This window comes from Tachypleus tridentatus, chromosome 8 (genome assembly GCF_004210375.1).
Source record: "Tachypleus tridentatus isolate NWPU-2018 chromosome 8, ASM421037v1, whole genome shotgun sequence".
NCBI classification, from domain to species: domain Eukaryota; kingdom Metazoa; phylum Arthropoda; class Merostomata; order Xiphosura; family Limulidae; genus Tachypleus; species Tachypleus tridentatus.
Genome location: NC_134832.1, coordinates 536959 through 561597, shown reverse-complemented (window position 1 = coordinate 561597; position 24639 = coordinate 536959). Strand labels below are relative to the sequence as shown.

The following is a 24639-nucleotide window of genomic DNA, read 5'->3' as shown; positions in this document are numbered from 1 at the left end:
GTTGGGAAGAGGAGGAATTAAAAACCAAAACAGGTGACATATTGGACTCCTAGCAAGACAAATAGGCAACAAGTTTGGAAAGGGTATACTTGTTATTGTTCTGATGCAATAAATGATTCCAAATATTTAGAGATTGTGGCAAAGATATATTGCTGCAGAAATGGGGCCATGCATAAATTCCAAAGATAATGTGATGATAAACAGATGTGAGTTAAGACTGCATCACAAACTAGAAAGCCCCAACAACAGAAGAATCACACAGATAGCGCCAGAGCCAAAGACAGCAAATCAACCAATGGAAAGAAGTGAGAGGGTGTCCCTAGAAAACTCCTCAGAAATTTGGTGAAGAGTCTCAGAAAAGAGATGGATGGTAGAGAGATACTGTAAAAATGTTGTGAGGGTAAGATGAAGGTAGGAAAATTGAGCAGCAGATTTCAGAGCAACAACCCAAACAGGCAAAATGGAACCTAACAACTGATGGTTCATAAAATGACAATCTGCACACTGATATGCAAGAGCAAACTGATCCAAAGTCCATGGAGGGCAGACATGCTAATCCCATCAATTATTGTAAGGCAAATTGTTCAGCACGTATTCAAATGATCTAATTTCAAGGACTGGATGAAGTTTCATAGTTATGTTATTACTGAATGGTTTTTGTAGTTATTTAAATACATGAATTTATTTTTCACTAAGTATAATAGATATAACAATGAGTTTAAATCAAGAAATTAGTGCTTTAAACACACAGTTTACATATTAGCTTACAACCAGTTTTTCAAAATAAAATCCCATTAACTTTTGAAATAAAAAAAGCAAAATAGCTATTCGTCATCTGCTGACTACATGAAGACAAATATCTAAATATCCAAATATCAAACACATAAACAAATCCTAACAACAAATTCAAATATTTTGTGAACACTTTATTCCATAGGATGTTATGTAAGTGAAATGTTGATAACCTCTTTCTACTAATAACAAGTTCTGTAATATATACATCTCTTATTCATTTCATCAATATTCATTTAGACCCAAAAACTCATAATTTATCACACATCTAACTGACTTGAAACTAACCTCTGAATAAACGATAGTTGTAACCAGTGTGGTGCATGAGGTTAGAAAGAAGCATCTGCAGGTTACGGTACCCACATCCCCAGCCTCTGTCTCCATAGCTACAGCCATAATGATCTACCGTGGTACACAGCCATGTTTGCTGAACCTGAACAGAAGCTGCACTGAATGTCTGAATCTTTTGTATGAGCCCTGTAGTGATAAACAAATGATTTTCTCACTAAATAGCAAACCTTTTTCAAATTTCATCTTATAAGCCATATGACTGATAGTAATTATTTAAAAAAAAAATATCTGTCATTTCCACATATACAATGACCACTAATAATCAATCTCAGAAACACCCAAGTTAAAATGTAAAAGTTTTCAAAATTTTCATTTTCAAGTTTGGTTAAAACATAGCAAGTGAATCAAGTATACAACTTTTAAGTTCTTTTGCTCTAGATCTCCTGTCAGATCTCATTGTTAGGGGTTTTACAAGGGAAGTTATATCACCTGAAAATAATAGACATTCCAGAAAATAAACTCTCACAGATAAAACACAACAGCAAACAGAATTCTTATTAACCAACACAATAACTATGTTCTTAATGTCTTTTAAAGATGCCCAAGAAACATTTCAAAGGACTGATTTAATCATTTTACTTGCATCTTCATTATAAATTATTTTTGTAAGGGGTAAGAACACTGGTTACTGTTTCAGCTTTGGCTTAATTAATGAGTTAATATGATATTTTCTGGTCTCAAACATTAATCTATAAACTATTCACTTAGGTAAATGTATAATAATCTTTCATTCACTACAGTAAGCCTCTAGGTGAACAATAATTTTCTGTACACCATCTGCACACTTTACTAAATAATTATCCTCCATTAACCACCTGCACATTTTAGTAAACAATTAATTTCCATTAACCACCCCTAAACATCAGCAAATTATTATCCTCCATAATATCCAACAGTAACCTACATTCATTACACTATGTAACAAAAGTGTTATTTCCCAATTTCTTATGCCTAAAGTAAATGGAAAAGACCTATTTTTCTCTTCAAACTTTGCTTTTGTGACCTGGAAGAGTATAACAAAAACATGTTGGGAGACTATATTTAAGGGCTGATACGTGAAAATGATTTACATTACAGTTGCAAATCTTGAAAAACTACTCAATTCTAAACACTTTTATTCATTTTTGTATAACTTTAGTATAAATTCATGTAAATCTTATTCATATGTTATTTTATTCAGACCTTAGGTAAATCAAAATATGCAAATTTGCCAGTTCTTACATAGGAAATAGGTTAATTTCTAAATTTCATTATCCAGGTCACAAATGCAAAGTCTATACTTTCACAACATAAGCAATTAGGAAATAACACATACTATCCAGGAACAAAATTTGTTTTATATAGTGTTATCTAAAAATTTATATGAACAATAACCTTTCATTTCCTATCTGTAAACCTAGATGAACAGTAAATTTAAATTCACTATTCATACACCTAGGAAAGCAGTAGTATTTATATATTGTCTGTAGACTGTAAGATAGAGTATTTTATTTTAACTGGGTTAGCAAATGCTTTTTTTCACAAAAAATATATTGAGAAGAGTATTTTAAATGTGAACCAAAGTTACTAATCTATTTATAAAACAGTTTACAAATTTAAGTGTTATGACCACGTATAATCTCACTTAATGCAAGTTATGTAAATTCTAATGCCAATATGACCATTAACAGTTGAGTTTATATGTTGCTGGAAACTGCCTCTTGGCACCTTTTTTGTAGCCTATTGTGAAAAAACAAACAAAAAAAACTCAGTGAATGCTTATATCAAATTTCATTTATTTTTTTAAAACAGTGGTACTTTAAATGTTCATGTAGTCTGGTATAAGCATATGTTTGTGTGTGAATATATGTATTATATATCAGGTGTTTGATTAAAAGCATACCTATCAAAACTGTTAAATTAAACCTAATTTAAGCCACCACGTGAAAAACACAGAAACAATAACATCTGTTTTTATGTTGTAAGTGCTTTAGTTAACAAAATATTCAAAGAAATTTAAAACTGTGTTTGCAGCATTTGTGAATTTTACAAATAAGCATTTTCAAATTAATTACGGTTTAATGAATATTCTCATATGCTTTATGTACTAGTCCTGAAGAAATTGCAAAGGTGAAATGTTGGTTAAAATAAAAGTTATCTTGCAATAATATGGATTTATTTTTTTTAACTTTATTATCAAAAGATTTGAATACTTTCAATTTAACTCTTTTTTTGGTTTGTGACTATTATATTGGCAGTTTGAATGAAAGAACTACAAATTATTGTTTTAGAGAAACAATCTAACTTCAAAACTATGAGTTAAATAGTTAGTGATACTGAATTTTAACTGTTGTATGAAAACAGTTTGAAAACTTGAGAATCAATTGTTAAACTATTAACTTGAAAAAACTTTGGCCAACTGTTTAAATCAGATTCCATATAAAGTGTTTTAATGGAAATATTTTATTTTCAAATATGTTTTGGTAATCTGATGTGCTTCTGGCATTTTGTTTATAAATTTATGAAAAAAGAAACAGTTTTAACTCATCTTTGCAAAAAAACAACAACAAACTGGTTGCAGTTACTGAAGTGCATTACTAAAACACTTTGAGCATCTTTGTTGAAATGTAACTTTGGGTTAAACTATTAATTTGAATAGCTGAAATCTTGGATTTCAACTGTTGAATTATATTATTTGAATATTTGGGTTTAATTTATTGAATTACAGCATTGAAAGAGTTAAGTTTCAACTGCTGAACCATACCATTTGAGAGTTTGGGTTTCATTTCTTGAATTATATCAAACTTTGGATTCCATTTAGTGAATTTTACTATTTCAAAGTTTGGGTTTTATTTGTTGAATTATACCATTTAAACATTGGGTTTCAGTTGCTGAATTATAGCATTTAAAAGCTTTAGTTTCAAGTGTTGAATTATACCATTTAAAAGTTTAGGTTTCACTAATGAATTACGCCATTTAAAAGCTTGGATTTCAAATGTTGAATCATATCACTTGAAATTTTGGGTCTCATTGTTGAGTTATATCATTTAAATGCTTGGATTTCAAGTGTAGAATTATACCATTTAAGAGTTTAGGTTTCATTTGTTGAATTACATCATTTAAAATTGTGGGTTTCAATTGCTGAATTATATCATCTAACAGTTTGGTGATTTAGATTGTTAGGAAACTTGATTTCCCTGTTTTACCAAACATTATTGTATCAGCAACCCATACATGTAAATAAAAATAACAACAAAAACTCACTTTACAAACTGTTGACAAACCTTTAGTACAGGAGTGACCATCATCTATTCCATTTTGTTCAGCCATCTTTAGTTCTGCCTGTCTGTTATAGTAATCCAGAACACTCATTTCACCTGCGTAAACTGCCTGTTGCATATTAGTGATTGACTGTTCATGATAGTTTCCCAAATTATCCATGCCATACTGAGCTTGTAACATACGGAACTCCCGCTGTTCTCTCAAGCGTTGTTCTTCCCGCTCACGTCGTTCGATTTCCAGAGCAAGTAAATGATCTGACAGGGCACCATCTACAAGACATATGAAATATGCTATAGAGTCTATTACCCAACAAATTAAAATAAGACTTAAGTACTACTGTCTAACTATCACAAGGAAATCTCATTACAAAAAAGGATCTATAACATATATTTTACACTGCACATTGAAATGTAATTCCTGAAATGAAACAAACTTAGTGTTTACTACTGTAACAACACCTAATAAAATAAATGCTTATACAGGGAAGTTTTAAAGTAATAGAATCCTATCATAAATGCTGTTGTGTTTTTCCTACAAGTTACTAAGCCCGGTAAGCAAACATGAAAAATAATGCTTGAAAACACAGGAAATACACTTTTGGCCATTTCAAATAACTTCTGATAAACAAACAATATTGTTTGCAGAAACTTAAACAGATGTAACACAATGAAATAAATATTTTATTTTATTCCTCAACTTACCTATTACTTAGGAATATATTATATATTATACAGCACTTTTCAGTATATTCACTGACAAATACAATGTGTTTTTTTTAATTTAATGGACACTCCCTGACTTATACAGAGAAAACTACAGTAATTTGCTAAATAAATAGAGTCATTGCAAAACACAGAGAGGCACAAATTACTCTGTTGCTGCAACTGAAAAATTGAAAAATGTTCTGCATTGTCAAGATTGATCAGTTTTGGATGATGACCAACAACAGCCACCTCAATAACCCTAAAAGGGATTTCCTTTCTTTTTTTTTTTTTATGGTAGCTGTGTTTATTCACTAGCTATCACTCTGATCTTTCAATCTAACTGTTTCTTTCTCTTTATTATACTTTCTATTTTCCATTCATGACTCCTTATTGTGACTCTACTTATCTTTTTCTGATGACATATTCTAATCATCAATAACATTTTTTAATCATAAACTTTTTCTCAATCACACTGCTGTTTGCCTGTATATTGTCATCCTCAGAATACTTAGGTAGTGTTTTTTAATATTATACTAATTAATTCCAAAAGTTCTGGAAGTTGATCTTCTTGGCAATATTATAAATCTCCTATTACTTTGGTTAGTCTTACCAGTGGTACCATTAATACCATGATACCAATACACTTTTCTTCAGTCATATACTAAGAAGATTCCCACCCAAATTAAAATTGATCCATATTACAACCCAAACGCATTACCCTGCACTTACTGTGACTAAATTCCATTTACCAGATTCATAACCAATTTATCAACTGACCTCCAAATTATCTTGTAGAACCTCAACATCTTCAGTACAGTGAGAAATACCTAATAGATTAACGTTATTAGCAGCCTCAACTAATTTACTGAGCATGCTCTTACCAATATTATTGGTATAAATTTAAAAAAAGGAAAAGCTCAAATACTCACTCCTGAGAAACTCCACTAGTAATAATGGTCCAGCTTGACTTAATTATATTAATAGCAACTTTTTTGTTTTCTTCCAGCAAACTACCCTACTGTCCAATTAACTAACATTTTCTGAAATCCTACGATGTGAGTTTTGTAGATAAATCTTCTGTGGGGCATTTTTAAAAAAAATTTTTCAAAATCTAAGTACACTGTCCATGCCTTTCTCCTAATCTAAGTAACAAGAACCATCTTTGAAATAAATAAAAAGATGACTAACTCAAAATTTCCCTTTGCTGAAGCCATGCTTGCTTTGTTTATGACAATGTATTCCTACAAATGATGTTTATAAAATCTTCTTTAATGAGACTCTCTAGTTTTTTTTCTAATACAGCAGTAAGAATAACTGGACTATAGATGATGACATTCTAAAAACCCACTTGAAGTAAAAACGTATTCATAGGATGGGTGTTTTGGGTATTAAATCTTTAATTAAAATAAAGCACAAAACAACATTTCAACCTTCTAAGGTCATCTTTAGGTTAATTTCCAGTATGGCTCTTATCATGCCCTTTAAAACAGGAATCAACTTTCTGGTCCTCTTAAAACTAATCATTGAATGATGATGCACTGGAAAAGCAGATATGATCCTTTAAAACAGGAATGAACTTTCTGGTCCTCTTAAAACTAATCATTGAATAATGATGCACTGGAAAAGCAGATATGATCTCTGACCTCCTTTAAAACCCTGGAGAAAACCTTGTCTAATCCTGGTGCTTTATTATACACTGGTTTACAAAGAAATTGAGGCAAGCACAAAAATAGCTGTTTTAACCTAATTTGGGGGTGCTGAATTCAGATTTGAAATCCGTTTTTACTCATCACCTCTAGTTTTTTAGATATACATACTGTACATAAAGGCGTATATGCATTCAGGGTTAATTTATAATATTGTGTGACTTATGTCTTCTTTTTTAGTTATTATGCAATAAATGTAAGTGATAGCATTACATTATATATATATATAGCTATATATCAAGACGGATTTTGGCAGTTAAGCGTAGCCAACACGTCTCAATCAACAGCCAGTAGTGGACTGGCAGTCAGTGCAGGAGGTTGGTGTCCCTCGACAATTGTGTTACACAATCTTTTGGGTATATATTTGTATTACAATTTCCAACGACGCACATAATTATTATTGCCTTACATATGATTTAATTTTACTTTGTTTTTTTCAGATTCTCCAATGGCTTCAAGCTCATCAAAACACCGAGGATGCCTCAACAAGGCCAATTCTTTCTGCTATGTGTGTGGGGACTTCACGACAGTTGCACAGCGTCGAACCATCACTCCCCTCCTCAGAACTGCCTACTTTCATTATTTTGACTGTAAAATTGGTGATCAGGACAAATCTTGGGCTCCACACATCTGTTGTAAACCCTGCTACAATGGACTAACTGCTTGGTTTAATGGCAAGAAAGCGGCTTTCAACTTTGCAATCCCGATGGTTTGGAGAGAGCCACAAAGCCATGCAGATGATTGTTATTTTTGTCTAACAAATATAACTGGTTTCAATGCATCTTCTAGAAAAAAGATCAAATATCCCAACCTTCCATCTGCTATGAGACCCATCCCCCATTCAGATGATCTTCCTGTCCCAACACCTCCAGTAAATAAGGATCTTCTTTCCTCATCAGATGAAGAAATGCCTCCAAGGGAATATTCTGCCAAGTCAATCTCTTCTGAAGATATTGACTCTTCTTATTCAGGAACAAGTGGCAACGAGCCACACTGGATCACGCAAGAAGACCTGAATGACCTTGCTCGTGATTTGTATCTGTCAAAACAGCAGTCAGAGCTCTTGGCTTCTCGGCTTAAACAGTGGAACCTACTCCAGGAAGATGTAAGGATCACCAGTTTCAGGAATCAGAACAAAGACCTTGCTTCATTTTTCGACATGGAAAACAAGTTGTGCTACTGCACAAATGTACCTGGCTTGTTCACTCTCCTTGGTTTGCCACATAATCCTTCAGACTGGCGTCTTTTCATAGACTCTTCCAAGCGAAGTCTCAAGGCTGTGTTTCTGCACAACGGGAATAAATATACCAGCATTCCCACTGCACACTCTGTCCATCTAAAGGATTCCTATGACAATATGGAGCTTCTTTTAGAAGCTGTTAAGTACAACCAGTACCAGTGGAGTCAGTGTGGGGACCTCAAGGTCATTGGTCTTCTTATGGGTATGCAAGCGGGCTTCACAAAGTACTGTTGCTTTCTCTGTCTCTGGGATAGTCGAGCTGTATCCCAGCATTACAAGCAAAAGACTGGGGTCTAGAAGCACTTTCGTTCCTGGCGAACACAGCCAAGGAGAATCCTCTGGTTGACATGAAGAAGGTGCTTCTTCCTCCTCTTCACATCAAGCTTGGTTTGATGAAGAATTTCGTGAAGGCCATGGACAAAAATGGTGCTGCCTTCCAACACTTGTCTACTGTGTTCCCAGGTCTCAGTGCTGCTAAGATCAAAGAGGGCATCTTTGTCGGACCTCAAATCCGAGAAGTGCTGAAGGATACTGATTTTGAGTAGCTTCTTACCTTAAAGGAACTGAGAGCATGGGAAGCATTTAAGTCAGTCTGTAGTGGCTTCCTTGGTAACACACGCTGCCAAATTACCAAGCCTGTATTGAGAAGTTGCTAAAGACTTATGAGGATATGGGATGCCGAATGTCACTCAAAATTCATTTTCTCCATTCCCACCTCAACTTCTTCCCTCTAAACCTTGGAGCAGTGAGTGATGAGCACGGAGAAAGATTCCACCAAGACATTACGAAGATGGAGAGCAACTACCAAGGCAAGTGGAACCCCAGCATGATGGGAGACTTCTGCTGGATGCTCTTGCGTGACATCCCGGAGGCAAAATACACCAGATCATCTAAGAAAACACTTCTAACTGTCTGCAGTACTATGAATTGTGTACATTGTGTCATCCAAGTATATTTATTCCGTCAATGTTCTTTATCTATCCTGTTTTATCTGTAATAAGCTGCTGCAACTGTTGAAATAAGCACGTATATACTCTGTATATATTAAAATGAGACTATTTAAAAGCCAGAAAACTAGAGGTGATAGAGCAAAACTGTTTATAAATTTGAATTCAGCACACCCAAATTAGTAAAAAACACCTATTCACATTCTTGCCTCAGACAAAAAATATTTTTTTGTAAACCTGTGTTATTAATCTCTTAACATTTCTACTTATCACCAAAAGATTAATATCTATGTGATTAGATCAATACCCACAGAATACTCATGGTTAAAAATACTACCAATATCTTCTGTTACATAAACAGATAAAAAAACACCACAAATTTAAAAGCTTGGTCAGTCTTCAACAAAAATCTTGCTATATGCATCCTTTCAGTAACCAATCCCACTTTTTCTTACTTTAACATACTTGAAAAAAAATCTCCTATTAATGTTAACATTACCAGTCAGCTGTTTGTTTTTTCACAAGCCCTTCTTAATTTCCTTATTTCTTATTTAACCATATTTTTAGCTTTTGTATAGTTACGTACATCTTTCCTATTATTTTTTAAACTTAAGGCATTTAGCTGTGACATTCTGTTTTGGAAAAGAAATTATGTCATGCAAAAGGACTTATGAGAATGAATATATATCAGAGTTGGCTGGTTAATTCAATTAATCTTCACAATTCATTACCTATGAGCATTGATTAGACAACAGCATCACATAAAATATCAATCTAAATTATTATTAATGTCGTGAAAACAATCAACTGATCAAAATTAGCACGTCTGATTATTACTTTTTCTAATTATCACAATCATCCAAATAATGAAAATATTTTCATTATCATTTCTCATTATTAATTGATTAATTTGAGAATGTTCAACTTAATTTATTAGTATCATAACTGAAAAATAAACAACTTGCAAAGTTAGTGTTTCTGAGTGTTACTATTTTTAAATATTCCAACTACCCAAGTCTCATTATTATCAAAGTTCACTTATCACCTAGCTGTAACTAAAATGAAAAAGTGGGGGCATAAATAGTGAATTAGTAAAGTTTGCCAACGACTTTAAGCTCTCGGGTATTTCTATCTGTAATGAGAATACCACAGCATTAAAGAAAGATGTTGAATATCAATTGGTAAACTGATCAAATGTTCAGTAAGACATCTTTAATTATATAAAGCTTACAATTATTGTGAAGAACAAGATGGGATCTGATTGAGGTGTTTTTTATTGTAAAAGAAGCTAACAGTGTTGATGCATCATCTTTTTCATATTTAATAGTGAGAATTGTATGACTATGGGAAGCAAATATAAATTTTGTCAAGGTGAAGACACCTTCAGCTAAGACAGTTTTATTTTTCTAAAAGTATTTGACCACTGGAATGTGTTTCCTTCAGATGTGGTGGATGCAGTAAAATTGAATAAGGTTAAAAGCAAGTTTGATAAAGATTTAGATAGTAAGGGTAGCTTTGAGATGTTTCCTGTTTTGATTTTCTTTAATAGTTTAGTGTATGGAACAACCTGCATAGACCAATAATAAGGTTGGAGAAAAGCATCATGACACAGTTGTAGACAAACCACTTCAAGCCAACAGGCAGTGCTCTGTTGTTAGTAGTAAACCTAATAGAATTTTAGGTCTATTTATTACCATTATGATTACAATAAAAAATTGGTAATTATATATATCTAATAAATCATTATTTAGGTTTCACTTAAAACAATGTGCAATTTTGATCTCCTTATCTAAGAAAGAGTACTGACATGTTGGAAAAAGTTCAGAGGATGATTCCCAGGATGAAGGACTTATCTTACAGAAATGACTTAAGATCTCTTAATGTGCTTTCTCAGCAAAAGAGTAAGATTGTGCAATCTTGTTAAAGTTTACAAGACTATCTGGGGTATTGATAGGAAAAAAAAAAACTTTGGACTTCCTTGTTCTATAATATGAGAATAACAATTAAATCACTACGTTTTCTAACACAGTGATGGGTTTGTTACTGTCAGCAATGGTAGAGTCAGCATTATACACAAGTTTAAAAGAGAAATCAATGATTTCCTGAAAAATAAAGTGAACAAAGAGTACTTTACTTTTGTCACTGGCAGGTTTAAAAGAAAAACCTTGAAGAACTAAATATTCTCTTGTTTTCTGTACATTAGTATTTGAAAAAAATTCTTAATTTCCAAATAAAATTTGATAAAACAAGAGTGCTAAAATAAATCATTTCTTCTGAGCAACCTATGATTTTACTAATTGTTATTTCTTTCTACATTGTTATTACACCAACAAATACAAAAATGTGTCCATGCTCTTTTGAGATAATTATCATCAGTCATAAGACGGTTATATTTATTTTGAATGTACATGTATTGCCAAATATCTTTGACAACTATATGAAGATCATATTTCCAATCTACAAGTGACAACATATCAAACTATCTTTTATCATTATCATTCAGTTTATTTACAACATAATGTGGAAGTCTTTAAATAATATAATGTTATTACATTGTGTGCTGTATTTTTTGGTGCTGCTCATATATATTCATGTATATTTGCTTACAATAAAAAAAATACATTTAACAAGTTTGTGCTGTTTCTATATCACTCGGTAACATTAGTGTAATCTCATATTGTTCAAGGATTTTCATGACACCAACCATAACTTACTTACATGTTAGTGTGATAATAATAATAATAATACAGAATATTTGGTGATTTTAATCAAAGTTCAGTAGTTCAGTTCATAGGATACAGACAGACAACCTTCTAAGCCATGAGGACTCAAGTCCTAATCAAACAGCTCCCATCCTAATCACAGCACTGGAGTAAGAAATGCACTAATAACAGATTAAGAATTACTGAAGCCAATTTTAACTTCTTTAGTTTCTTCCAGAACAGAAAACCAAAGATTTTCCAATTTCAAAGTTACTTCCCTCTCAACTGTACAAGGTTATTTAGAGATTAACTGAAAGTGCAAAATATAATATGCTGTAATCAAGAGTTTGCTCTAATTTTTAAAAGTTTTATTGTATTGTATTGTGCTATAAGTATTGTCTATAATATACAATTTTACCTTCAGAGTTGCTAACTGATGGCCACTTTGATGGGGTCTGAGGAGACACTGTCATTGAAGACTGAACCTTTTGATCAAAATGTTCCTTGATGTGTGATGCAAGTTCCATTCCATTGGCAAAATCTGATCGACTGCACATTGGACAACATTCATTGGAATTCTCATCACTAGGAGTCACTTCAGAAGACTTTATTGGACTGAGAATGTCTGGGTGATCAAGGTTAACATGCAATTCTAGATCAGAACCTGTTTCAAAATTTCGACTGCACACTGGACATTTAAACACAAGATTGCCTGCACTGTCAGGTGACAAAAAATCTGGAAATGATGGACTAGTAAGATCAAAATGTCGACGATTAACATGTTCCTGTACTTTATTAGGTGAAGAATCTTTAAAGTTACACAGTGGGCATGTTATCAATCCTGATGACTCACAACTTTGGGGACTTAATACTGATGCATTAGCAGCAGCATAATTAAGATTTAACTTAAGTTTTGTTCGTTCAGGAGACTCTGAAGCATAAGAATTTGTAAAAGCATAATTGTCAATTTTGATTTGTGGCTGAGAATCATTTTGAGGAGAAGCAAGGTTTTCCCCTTCTGGATTTTGCAAGTCTAGGTGAACACTGTTCACGTGATCATACATTTCATCAACAGTTATATCTCCTAAGTCACAAAAGGGACAAGATATTGCTCCTTCAATATGAGCAACAACCATGTGGGACTTAAGATCAACAATAGTCATTCTTCCCTCCCCACAAATATCACAACAAAACAATTCCTGATTATTGGAAGCCATCTTATAAATCAATGTGACGAGATGTTAAAACTTCCCACAGTTTAGCTTGTTCCTCAAAATACACAGGTTGAAGTATTCTGAAAAAGTTAAATTCAATAAATTAGAAAAAAATCTTCTTTGAAACACACAGGAATATTCGCATACCAAAGGTACCTCTGTCAAACACATCTCTGTATTTGAATCCATTCATTTGCCCTCATACTTTATTTTCTTTCACAAGTGAAATGAAACCAAATGCTAGGATACAACATCACATGTTGACATAACACAGAGAATATCCAGTAAAATGCTAAATGGAATCATTCAAAGCTACTCACTTCTAACATTTATTGATCTGCCATCTACATTAATTTTTCATCTTAGAGGTTAAAAAAAAAAAGTAAGGAACTTTCTAACTGGTTAACTTATCTAAAGTTGTGAGCATAAAAAGGCCAGGACTGGAATTTTCTGTTCATTATAGTATGTTATAATGCATGTAATACTTTTTTTTATCATCTGCATAAATTAACATAAGTGTTTCAGAACACAAAGCTTGCTGGTCCATCTTAGCTGTACCATCCTCTAAACTAAATTTCTACCAAATAAATAAATATTTAAAAAAAAATCTTAAAGCCAACCCTTATCATTCATATAATTATCAAGGTTTATCTTAACCTCACTTAATTTTACTGCTTCCACAATATCTGAAAGCAATTCATTCCAAAGACCAACCACTCTGTTAGAAAAGTAAAACTGTATGAGATGAAATGACTCGTACCCTGCCAAAATTTATATTTGTGTCCCCTAGTCCTACTGTTCTCACTGTTAAATATGAAAAAAAGATGATGTATCAACACTATCAATTTTCTTTACAATCTTAAACACTTCAATTACATCCTCTCTAACTCTTCCTTTTTACAAGATAAGGCAATTTCAGAGATCTTAATCTCTTCTAATATGATTTCCCATCCCAAGCACTGCTCTAGTAACCTTTCTCTGAACTATTTCCAACAATTACATTTTTTTTTTTTTTAAGTAAGGGTCTGAAGACCGAACACAATACTTTAAATATGGCCTAACTAGTGACTCATACAATGAAATTATGACCTCTTTAAACTTGTATTCAGTATTTATGAAGATACAACCTAAAGTCCTATTTAACCTACCACCAGCAACAACACACTGCTTGTAGAGTTTCAAAGACCGATCAACTATTACATCAAGATCCCTTTCTTTCCATTAAGGTTATTCCTATCCAAACTATACTTATAATGCAAATTTTAACCCACGTGTTATCTTGCATTTATTATATTTAAAATATCATCTGCCATTTATTTGTTCAGCTCACTAAATGATTCAAATCCTTTTGTGAAACAGCAGCATCCTCTTCATAGCTAGCAACACCAAGACTTTAATATCATCATCAAATTTAAGTAATTTATTGACTGTTCCTTCATCTATGTCATTGGTGCAAGTCAAAATGAGAAAAGGTCCTAAGACTGAGCTCTGGAGTGGACTTGTAACATTAATTAGTTTGACTGAGCTCCATTTGTACCAGCCATTTGCTTTCTTTCATCTCGCCACTCTTCTACCTAACTTGCTGACTTATCTCCCAGACAAAGATAATATATTTACACGCCTTTTATATGGCACTTTGTCAAATGCTTTCTGAAAATCCAGATACACCAAACCTACACCCTTACCCTCATCTACATAAGCAGTAATCTTGTTCAGAGTGAATGAAGTTAGAATATATAAACCAGAAGAGTTGCTTAAAAAGTACAAAGAGTTCCTTCACATGTTTAGGGATAGAATAAGATGTGTAATATTTGTGGGAGTGCTCCCTTGGGCTAGATACAGCAATACTTATCAATATCTGATATTGATAAGCTTGGAGCAAATGTAGGTTAGTTTGAGGGTAATGGTTGATTAGGTACTAAAAATGATTACAATGTTTGGGAAGCTGTTTAATAATAACTTAATCAGAGATAGTTCAAATTAAACTTACACATGGATAAGGAACTTTAGAATACACAGATTGATATATTATGCAACTAGGAATTTAAAAACAGATTTAGAGCATTACAAGTTAAACATTTTCAAAGATTTGAAGTCAAACATAGTGAGATAAAGAATGAGTTACTATTATTATTCCAATATTTAAAAAAGTTAGTTCAGGATTATTGGAAGAATATGATATAATGAGATACTGAAATATGCTTAGATTTGGAGTATACTGATAAATTAGTTTTGAAATTCCAGGAAACAAGTTATTAAATACTATTAAGACTTTTTAAAAGAAGATTGTGGTGGCTCTTTGTATAATGGATAAACCGCAGCCTGTTGGGCTTAAAAATATAAAAATGACAGTCATGAGGTTGAATCTGTGTGGGTCACAATGACAGGTAGAATGGTTTTAACCATCAAATCAAACAAATAAGATCAAACAAAAAGTTTATAATGAAATCAGAGCTGCTACTAACAAATGTACTGTTGCAATAACAACAGAAGACTAGACTCATTAATTGAAGTTATATGATGTGAAACAGAGATTGAGAGATTTCTTGAAGTAATTTAGAAAAGTTTTCTACATTAGATGGTCAGAGATCATTTGATAGTGTGATGCCAATTTAAATTTATTGTTAACAACAAAAGATATGGCTACAAGAAAGGAAGTAGAAAAACAATTAAGGAAGGGTGATTAGTGTATAATTAGGTTTGATTTTTCGATATGACAAGACAAAAACAAAAAAAAATTTTAGTTCCTAATTTTCTGAACCCTAATTTTAACACACAGTGTTATCTGTGAAGTGGTCAACATTAATACTGAAGCCCAGTTTTCAGCATTATAAGCACTGACTTTCCTTACCACTGAACCAATGGTTTGTGGGAGACTTACCATCAGAATGACACCAACAATGAGGCAGAACAAACCTTAAGTTGGCTTACTTAAGATAAAAAGATATGGATAAATAACATAAATATAAATTAAAAGTTGATAATCAGGTTGGAAGTTTACAAGGCTATATGATAACTCAGAAGGTTAACTAAGAATATCACAATAGTAGCAGTTGTGGAAGGACTAGTTAATTAGATTGTAGAGTGGTTGATTAAAAAGAAATTTTAGGTTTATTTATGGATGATTACCAGTCAAGGTAGGTAATAATCTTTCCATATGTCACTAATCAGGTGTCATTTGGAATAATGTGTACATCTTTGATCTCCTTATCTCAGAAAGAATGTTGACTTTCCAGAAATAGTCCCGAGGTCCTTTCCTTGATTCTGTGTTACGTGTCAGAAGGCTGTTAGTACTTAGAGAAGATTATGGGATATTATGATATATTTGCATTGGAGAACTCAGTATAATGATGTTTTATGTACTCTGTCAGCTAAGAATTTATAAGTACATAGGCAATTCACTGATAGTTAATGACCGGTAAGTTGCAACAAGACAAAAAAATATATAAAATATTTTCTGACAATATATATATATAATAGAATTAGTTGTATTCATTATTTAGTTTATAAAAACAAACAACAACACTGAAAACCTTTTCACTTAAGGTTTATAATCTCAGAACATAATGATCTAAGAAATATTTCAGGCAACTGCCTCAAACAAAATTACTCATATGATAAATAATAGGTAGGGAATACAAGTTCAGCAACATGTCTTTTTGTGTCTACTTAAGACTGGTACTGGAGGAGTTATCTATAGCTCAAGCAGTGAAAGTTCATCTAAAAAAATATAATTATTCTAAACTGGTGCCTATTGCTAAATAAACAAAAAATTAAATTATTACAAATTAAAAACAAGCTTCAAAAACAGGTTTTTTTTTACTGATGACAACACAGGTTACAAATTTAAAAAAAAATAAGTTAAAATCTTAACACCTTTAACCTTATTATTCAAAAAATCTATTTCTAAGCTTCTTACAATTTTGAATATACAAATAAAATCTCTTTTTTTATGCTCCAATAAAGCAGTATAAAAATTAAGTCTATTTTACTAAGCTAAATAACATTATAATGGCCATCTTTTGCATTCAGTTATTTAAGGAAAGGCCCCTAGTTATCTCTACACATTATATTATTTTAAACCATTTGAAATGTTCCAAAGAGCTATCAGGATCATTATAGTACAGGGGTAGATTTGAAATTCTCTTGACATATTTTTGTTGGAGAAAAGGGAAGATCAAAAATATAAACAAGGTTTCTAAAACTGTCAGAAGTCCAGAATCCACACATCTAGAGTAGATTTTCATAAATTAATTTACAACAAGCATGATTACTGAACCCAAGTTTAAGATGTGCAAAACTCAAGACACAACTCCAATTAATATTTAGGACATCATTGGTCTGGCACAGCTACTCTATCAACTTTAAAGATATATCAAATCATGCCTTCATGAATGAAATATTTATCAAGCCTTCCTCCTAAAATTCACTGAATCCACCATATTTGAAGGCAACTCACTCCAAAAGCCAAACAAAACAGTGTTAGAAAAAGTAAAATTGTCTAAACTGACAAGGACTTCAATGATGTCAAAACTTTCCAATGATGTCAAAACTTTCCAATGATTTCCTAGTCTTACCATTCTCATCATTAAATATTTAAAGTGTATATCATGATTATTAATTCCACTGATAACCTTGAGCAACTTAATTATATTCTCTTTAACTCTTCCTTTTTTCTTAAAACAATTTCAGAGATCTTATTCTATTCTCATGTGATATTTTCATCCTGTGTACCATCCGAGTAGACTTCATCTGAACCTCTTCCAACAATTCAATGTCTTTCTTCAGATAAGGATCCCAAGACTGAACACAATGCTCTAAATAAGACATAACCAGTGACATAAAAATGTTAACATTTTTACTTATATTCAATATTTCTGTAAACATGAACCAAAATATAATCTGTCCTACTACAGTGAACCTTTGTTAGTCCAGAAATCAGCAATCTGGATTACATTTCATGTAAAAAATTCCATCAGTAATCCAAATAATTGTTTTTTTCAAATCAAAACAGCTATCTCTTATAACAAACATATTCAGCTCCACAAGATATAAGAATAGGTTGATCAAAACAGGAAGTGAAGTAATAACTGCTGACAACAAAACATGGATTAACTAGAGGGTACCAGTTCCAACAACTTTTCTGAGTGATGTTCACAGTAAAGATGCAAATATAAACTATAATAGATATCTAGAGGTCATCAGTGATGTATGTGACAGTCATATCACACCATATGCTACAAAACAAAGATGTGTATAATTATCAGCATCAATAAATATGATTGTTTCATGCAAGAAAACAAATCAAATGGTAGGCCTTGATATCACCAGTATGCATTTAAGTGTAGAAAAAATGCTCTCACGGACAAGTAAACCATATCTCATGTTCTTTAAAGCAAAGAAATGGGTAAATATCCCAGAAAAGTGTCTTACATCATGAAATGAGCATGTTAATGACAAAATTCTTAAAAAAATAGCTAATAAAATTGGACAACTGCTTGATATAACAGAGTTTGAAAACTCCAGAGAATGTCTGAAATGTTTCAAAGGAAACATGGTAATTAAGAAGACAAAGTTGAAAGGTGAAGCAGCAAGTGACAATCAAAACAGAATTCCTGCAGGTATTAATGAGTCAATGTCAACTTTTAAGTGGCTCTTCATCAACTCAGCAGAATCAAGCAGTCAAGAGTTGTTAGATGAAGACATCGCTTTCATTGCATCTATTCTAGAGTTTGGTGACAATGAAAGTGATTCATCCATCGAACCAGACAGTCTGAATAAAACACAATCTAGCTTTAAAGACAGTGTGACAGAATTTGAAGAAAACAGAGTTTTTTGTGGAAATGACAATGTGTATTTGTTAAATGCTGTTGAAAAACATCAAAAGAAAAAATTTTGTTCAAAGGCAAACTGTGATTAAAAACCTTCTTTTGAAAGTAATTCTACATACATTTCACCAATATTATTGTACTTTGTATTGTCTAAATCAGTAACTGGTTTAAATGTTTTATGTGAACATAACAAAGTACCACTTTTATTAAGCTTTGATAGGTATAAATTATTGACTTGTGATATTAATCCAGTTAGACAGAACTCTGAATAAAACAGCCCTCTGTTTTCTTTCCTTCAGCAATTTTTCAGTTCAATAAGCCAACTTAGCCCCACACCTGTAGAGGTTATTTGTTGTGTGACATCTCAAGAAATGCTTTATGAAAATCCAGATACACCTTTACCCTCATCTGCATAAACAGAAGCATCTTCAAAAAACAACAAATGATTAGTACAAGATTTTCCTCCAGTGAAACCATGTTGATTATTGATTAAAATAACTTTTCTAATAGTGATTAGCCTACAGAACATTTTGCCTTTAGAAGTTGAAGCTGCAACATCCAAGGAGTATAAAAAGAGAATGAATGACCAGTGTTGGAAATAAACAACAGATGTTCCTGGATAAAGACTGAAGTAGGATGAAGGGTAGAAGAAAAATATTAGATGGCTAAGGTAAGTCAAGAAGCCCACTGTTATTCATTAGAAATGAAATGTTTCACTAGGACAGTCTTCATGTTACAATAGCCTTATAGTTCTTAAGTTCAGAAGTCCTATAAATACAACCCACAATTTAAATTAAGCTTTTCACTTCAGCTAAGGATTCAGATAATGGCTCGAGTTTTATCAACAATCACCTTTCAATTATTGTTTTTCCAACATCATTAATATTCCTTTAACAAATGAAGTAAGTCCTTTCCAAGTGAGCATACCTCAAGTATCTAACTTTACATTTCTTAGTATTTAAGCCAAGTTTCTTCTTTATGGCCAAGTTGCTAAAAATATCAAAGTTCCTTATGAGAAAACTTCTTAGTACAATAAACTATTGCATCATACTATCATCAGCAAATTTCAGACAGTTAGTATTAAAAATGTTATAGATACTATTGGCAAGAGAAAAAGAAACATTAACAGTAAATGACTTAAAACAATTCTTGAAGGGCAATAACAGTCAGAAATACAACCTTTCACCATCATCAGTCATTACTTTCTACAACTAACCAACTTTACTCTTGTGCCAAAACTACAAACATCCATGTTATTAATCTCTTGTGTAACAAATTGCAACACTTTTTTAGAAAAACATAACAACAACTACAGGGCCCTATTAAAGAAAATAAAAATGTAAAAATGGCTGGTATGGGTAGAGAAAGCACTAGTAAAAGAGCAAACAATGTTTCGACCTTCTACAGTCATTGTCAGGTTCACAAAGAAAGAAAGAGGTAACTGACCGATAGCCAACCACATGTTTGAAAACAGTTATGTAATTGAGCGTAGGAATGTAGAGGGCGTGCTTAGATGTTGGATTATATTTATTAATATAGGTATAAAGGTGTTCACTCTTCTACATAGTGCTTTCTCTACACATACCACCCGTTTTTATATATATATATTTTTCTCTACAAGTAGGTTTTCTCATCATCACAGATTAAAAAAAAACAGTCTTGTTAAGTTTATAATAACAGACCCTCATGATGTCTAACAGAAATGTTATGAGAAAAGAAAAATGGTGAAATCCCTAGCATTTGCTAAGTTGGTAACAGAAAGAAAAATTATTTGAGTACTACTATTCTAAAGAGAAAGCTACTTTGAATAAAACATAAAAAATATGAAAGTATAAAGCAACGAGAATAAAATTTATACTGTCGAACTTTAAGTTAAGAGTAATGACAGAAAGATTGTTGATGTAGCACCTGTCTTACAAAAAAAATTCTAGAAATGTGAGTCTTTCTTTAATACATACGACTTAGCCATCAAAAGTCTTGACCTGCTCAATAATGAATTATGCATAACTCACAGTAACTGTATATTAACATATAAAGATGGATTACTCCAAACACCTCAAAACTTCACTGAGCAGCAACTCCAATTAAGCACCAGCAGATTAGAAACTACATAGCACTGCCTTTAGAAGCAATAGAAACTACTAAACTGGAGCCACCAGTGAGTGAAGTAGAAAATGTAGTAGTTATTTTTACTGTTGGTTCTACAAGCACTACAGTACAAGTCATAATCTACCGGAACTTAATTCAGTGATTAAACATATGAATGTTCCTTGTCTTGTGTTATATGTCTTGTGTAAATAATTTCTCCATGTTAGTAAACAGTTTCCAAAACTTGTGTTGTTGTCAGTACCAATGCAGTTGAAGCTCTTACTGATGACTTGGTCCTACACAGTGCAAGATAAGATGGTCACAAAGGTTTTGAGATATTACAGAACTCTAAAGTTTGATAATGTTACAGGGTCACATTGGGATTTGTTGTCAGAGTTTATTCTAAAGAAAACATCTTCAAAGTTACCTTTGTGTACAGTCTTGAGCTCCTTACCTCAGGAAGGACACTGAATAATTATAAATGATTCAGAAGTCTTGGGCTTCTTACCTTAAGAAGAATACTGAATGGTTAGAAATGGTTCAGAAGATGACTACTACTGGGAAAATTGTTATAGAACAGTGGTTCCCAACCAGGGGTGCTTGCACCCCTTGAGGGTGTGAGATAGTGTTCCAGGGGGTGTGAGATAACATTTGTTTTGGCCACCTTCACCTTTATTCTTAAATAAATAATTTCTGTAGGGGTGCAAGAACATATTAAAATTTTTTAGGGGTGCAGGGCATAAAAAAGGTTGGGAACCACTGTTATAAAACAGATAAAGGTGTCTAAAATTGTCTTCTCTTGAAGAAATGAAGAGTTTGAGATGTTTAAGTTCAAGCAAATCAACAATATTGATGCATCACCTTTATTTTAACTTCTTACTAGTGTGGTTTGGTTTGTTTTGAATTTCACGGAAAGCTACACGAGGGCTATCTGCTCTAGCTGTCCCCAATTTAGCAGTGTAAGACAGATAGTCATCACCACCCACTGCCAACTCTTGGGCTACTCTTTTACCTGCAAATAGTGGTATTGACCATCATTTATAATGCCCCCAAGGCTAAAAGGGTGAGCATGTTTGGTGTGATGGGGATATTTACTAGTAAGAATGGAAGGGCTAAGACATGTAAATATACATTTTGGTACAGTTCAATGTATTTTCATCTATGAAAGATTTATTTTTCAAACACAATGATTGGCCACTGGAATGAATTGCCTTCAGATATTGACAGATGCAATACATTTATGGGAGTTCAATACCAGGCTTCATAAAGGATAAAGACCAAACTAGGTTTTGTTTTTTTATTAATTCTAGTTTCATGAATCAAACAATTGAGATACACTAACCAGCACCCTATAGTCCTTAAATTTTATGTTATAATAACAGATTTGCAAACAAATGTAAATATTTTGTACATACCTCTTTATTTTAATATTTCATTCCTGTCTTAACTTGATGCATTTGTTATTTTAGTTTTGCAGGAAAAAATTGGAAAGTTTTAACAGCATTAATTGTCTAAGGGTAAGATGGTAGAAAAAGATTGTCCATGTCGCAAGAAATGAAAAACAATGATGTGCGAGCATTATTAGGTTTCGAAATATTTATCAGTGGGATACTCCATCTATCTTCATTTATGTTTTGTTAAATTATATACATAGTAAGCTATTAATATTTATTAATATAGCAAGAATGCTGTGTAAAGCTGATGTTCAAATTGCTTTATTAATTCAGAGGAGTGTGGCTAGTATTATATATGAGGTACATATTAAACAAATTATTTCAACACACTTTATACATAAAAACATATTTGTAAAGAACTAATTTCCAACCAACAATAAAAAGTTTCTAATAAATGTTCGAGCCAACAATGTTAATTTTATCATGAAAACAATCCAAAATGACAAGTGAAAAAATGACTAAATTTTTATTTTGTGTATTACTCATTCTTACCACATCTCCAAATACTTGGCTTCTTTTAATTTTAAAAGGATGTGTACAAGAATTACAAACATGTTCCTAACATAAGAACACTTATAAAGAGATATTACAGTTATTTCCACTCCAGTTGGAAACTGCTCAAACATGGAATATTGAAAATATTATCTGTTCGTTATTTTAAGTAGGTTTGTGGCCCTAATCATTTAAGTTACAAAGATTATTTCCAAAGTATTTAACAGAATTTGAATCTAGGTGATCAACACTGTGTCAACATAACTGTAAGAATTGTTATTCCATGAAGATATTTCATTTCAGCCAATGATAATTTTTACTTAATTAAGAATCAGACTCTCTTAAAAGTTAAATTTAAAAGAATTTCCACATTTAACGAAACTGAACAGAAATTCAAGATAACTGCAGTATTACCAATTTGTAAATACATTTTACCTGCAAGACTAGAAGTACTTAACTAATACTAATAATTTATTTCTAGGCCTAAGAGTAAGATTTTAAGTAAAGAAAGAATAAACAGTGATCGTAATTTTAATATAAATAGCATTAACAATATAATCATAGATTCATACTAGTAGTACTAGAGATACAACAATATACCAATATCAAATAAGAATATTACCTGACAAAAATTACGTCTAAATTATATTCACACCAACAAGTTAAATACCATTCTCTGTAAGCTCATTTAAGCAGACTCGCACATTAACTTAACACCAGGTTATCTTTGTCTGATAATCAGTAAAAGCCTAACATTAATTATATGCCGGGTGTAAACACAGTTTTCCCTAACCTATGTAATCCTGTAACTAATAGTACTATTGCTTATTTAGTTATACTACGAATACTACAACATCAAGCCACGAGCAGAGAAAACAGTGGCACTCGGAAATAGAACAACTAATGTTGGCAAGTGGATTATATTAATTTTTTAGAATACTATTTCCTCCTACTTAGGGACACTGAAACAGAGACAATATAAATAGAAAATAAATCCCTTACACTCCAACCTATTATTGCTAAAACACAATCGTAAATAAGATTATTACTCACACCTAAAAATTAAAATGGATCACATAAACGTGAGGTTAACTTCACCACCAGACCTCCTGGCGTCCTGCTACATTCAGGAAACTTAGCGATGAATAATATTAAAATTGACATTTTAAATATATATGTATACACAGATACGTATACGTATATATATATGACATTACATTATTGCACTAAAGGCCTTTCAGAAGTTATAATTATTTCTTTTCGTTGTGTTGTTAAATACAAAGTTACACAACAAAGTATCTGTGCTATGCCCACAACGGGTATCGAAATCTGATTTTTAGAGTTATAAATCCTCAGACTTATCATTGAGTCATTATGGGAAAAAAGATATAATTAAAATAATAATGTGTTGCTTTGAAAACTGACGCACAAAATTAAACTATATATATATACTGAAAATGGTATCCAAGACTTACACCTTGGACTTTTTTTTTTGGACACTTTGATTTTTACCGTCCTCCAAGTATCTTAATAGTAAGTATGTTGGTTTATAACGTTAAAAACTGGGTTTCGATACACGTGATGGGCATGATCACAGCTCCTTTTGTGTAGTTTGACGTTTAACGGTCATCGAACAAAGTTGTTTTACCTCTCACAAATCTTTCTATAAAATCATTTCAACATTCAGTTGATTAAAACTTTTAAATAATATTTAACTTTAAACTTATTTTTCTCTTCAGCATACCTTAAATATATATAAATCAATGACCTACTATTATCGTTAGTTAAGTGTCTGCAAGGCGTTATAAATTATTGTCTCAAATATACAGAACGTTTATTTATTTTTGAACACCTTAC

General features: G+C 32.1%; 1 protein-coding gene across 4 annotated transcripts in view; it reads right to left on the bottom strand.

The window, feature by feature from the left end:
• The window catches only part of LOC143258399 (zinc finger-containing ubiquitin peptidase 1-like), a 56835-nt gene extending 32922 nt beyond the window's left edge, over positions 1–23913 (bottom strand). The window contains exons 1-4 of one of the 4 annotated variants that reach the window (XM_076517284.1): positions 23836–23913; positions 12122–12997; positions 4407–4673; positions 1081–1269 (exon numbers count right to left, since the gene is read on the bottom strand). In XM_076517284.1, coding sequence (XP_076373399.1) covers positions 1081–1269; positions 4407–4673; positions 12122–12920 — 1255 coding nt within the window. In that variant the 5' untranslated portion in view covers positions 12921–12997; positions 23836–23913. Of the gene's footprint in view, positions 1–1080; positions 1270–4406; positions 4674–12121; positions 12998–23404; positions 23651–23835 lie in introns of those variants that run through there. The other 3 variants (XM_076517286.1, XM_076517288.1, XM_076517285.1) reach the window with 3 other exon arrangements.
• Between the last annotated feature and the right edge of the window lie 726 nt (positions 23914–24639).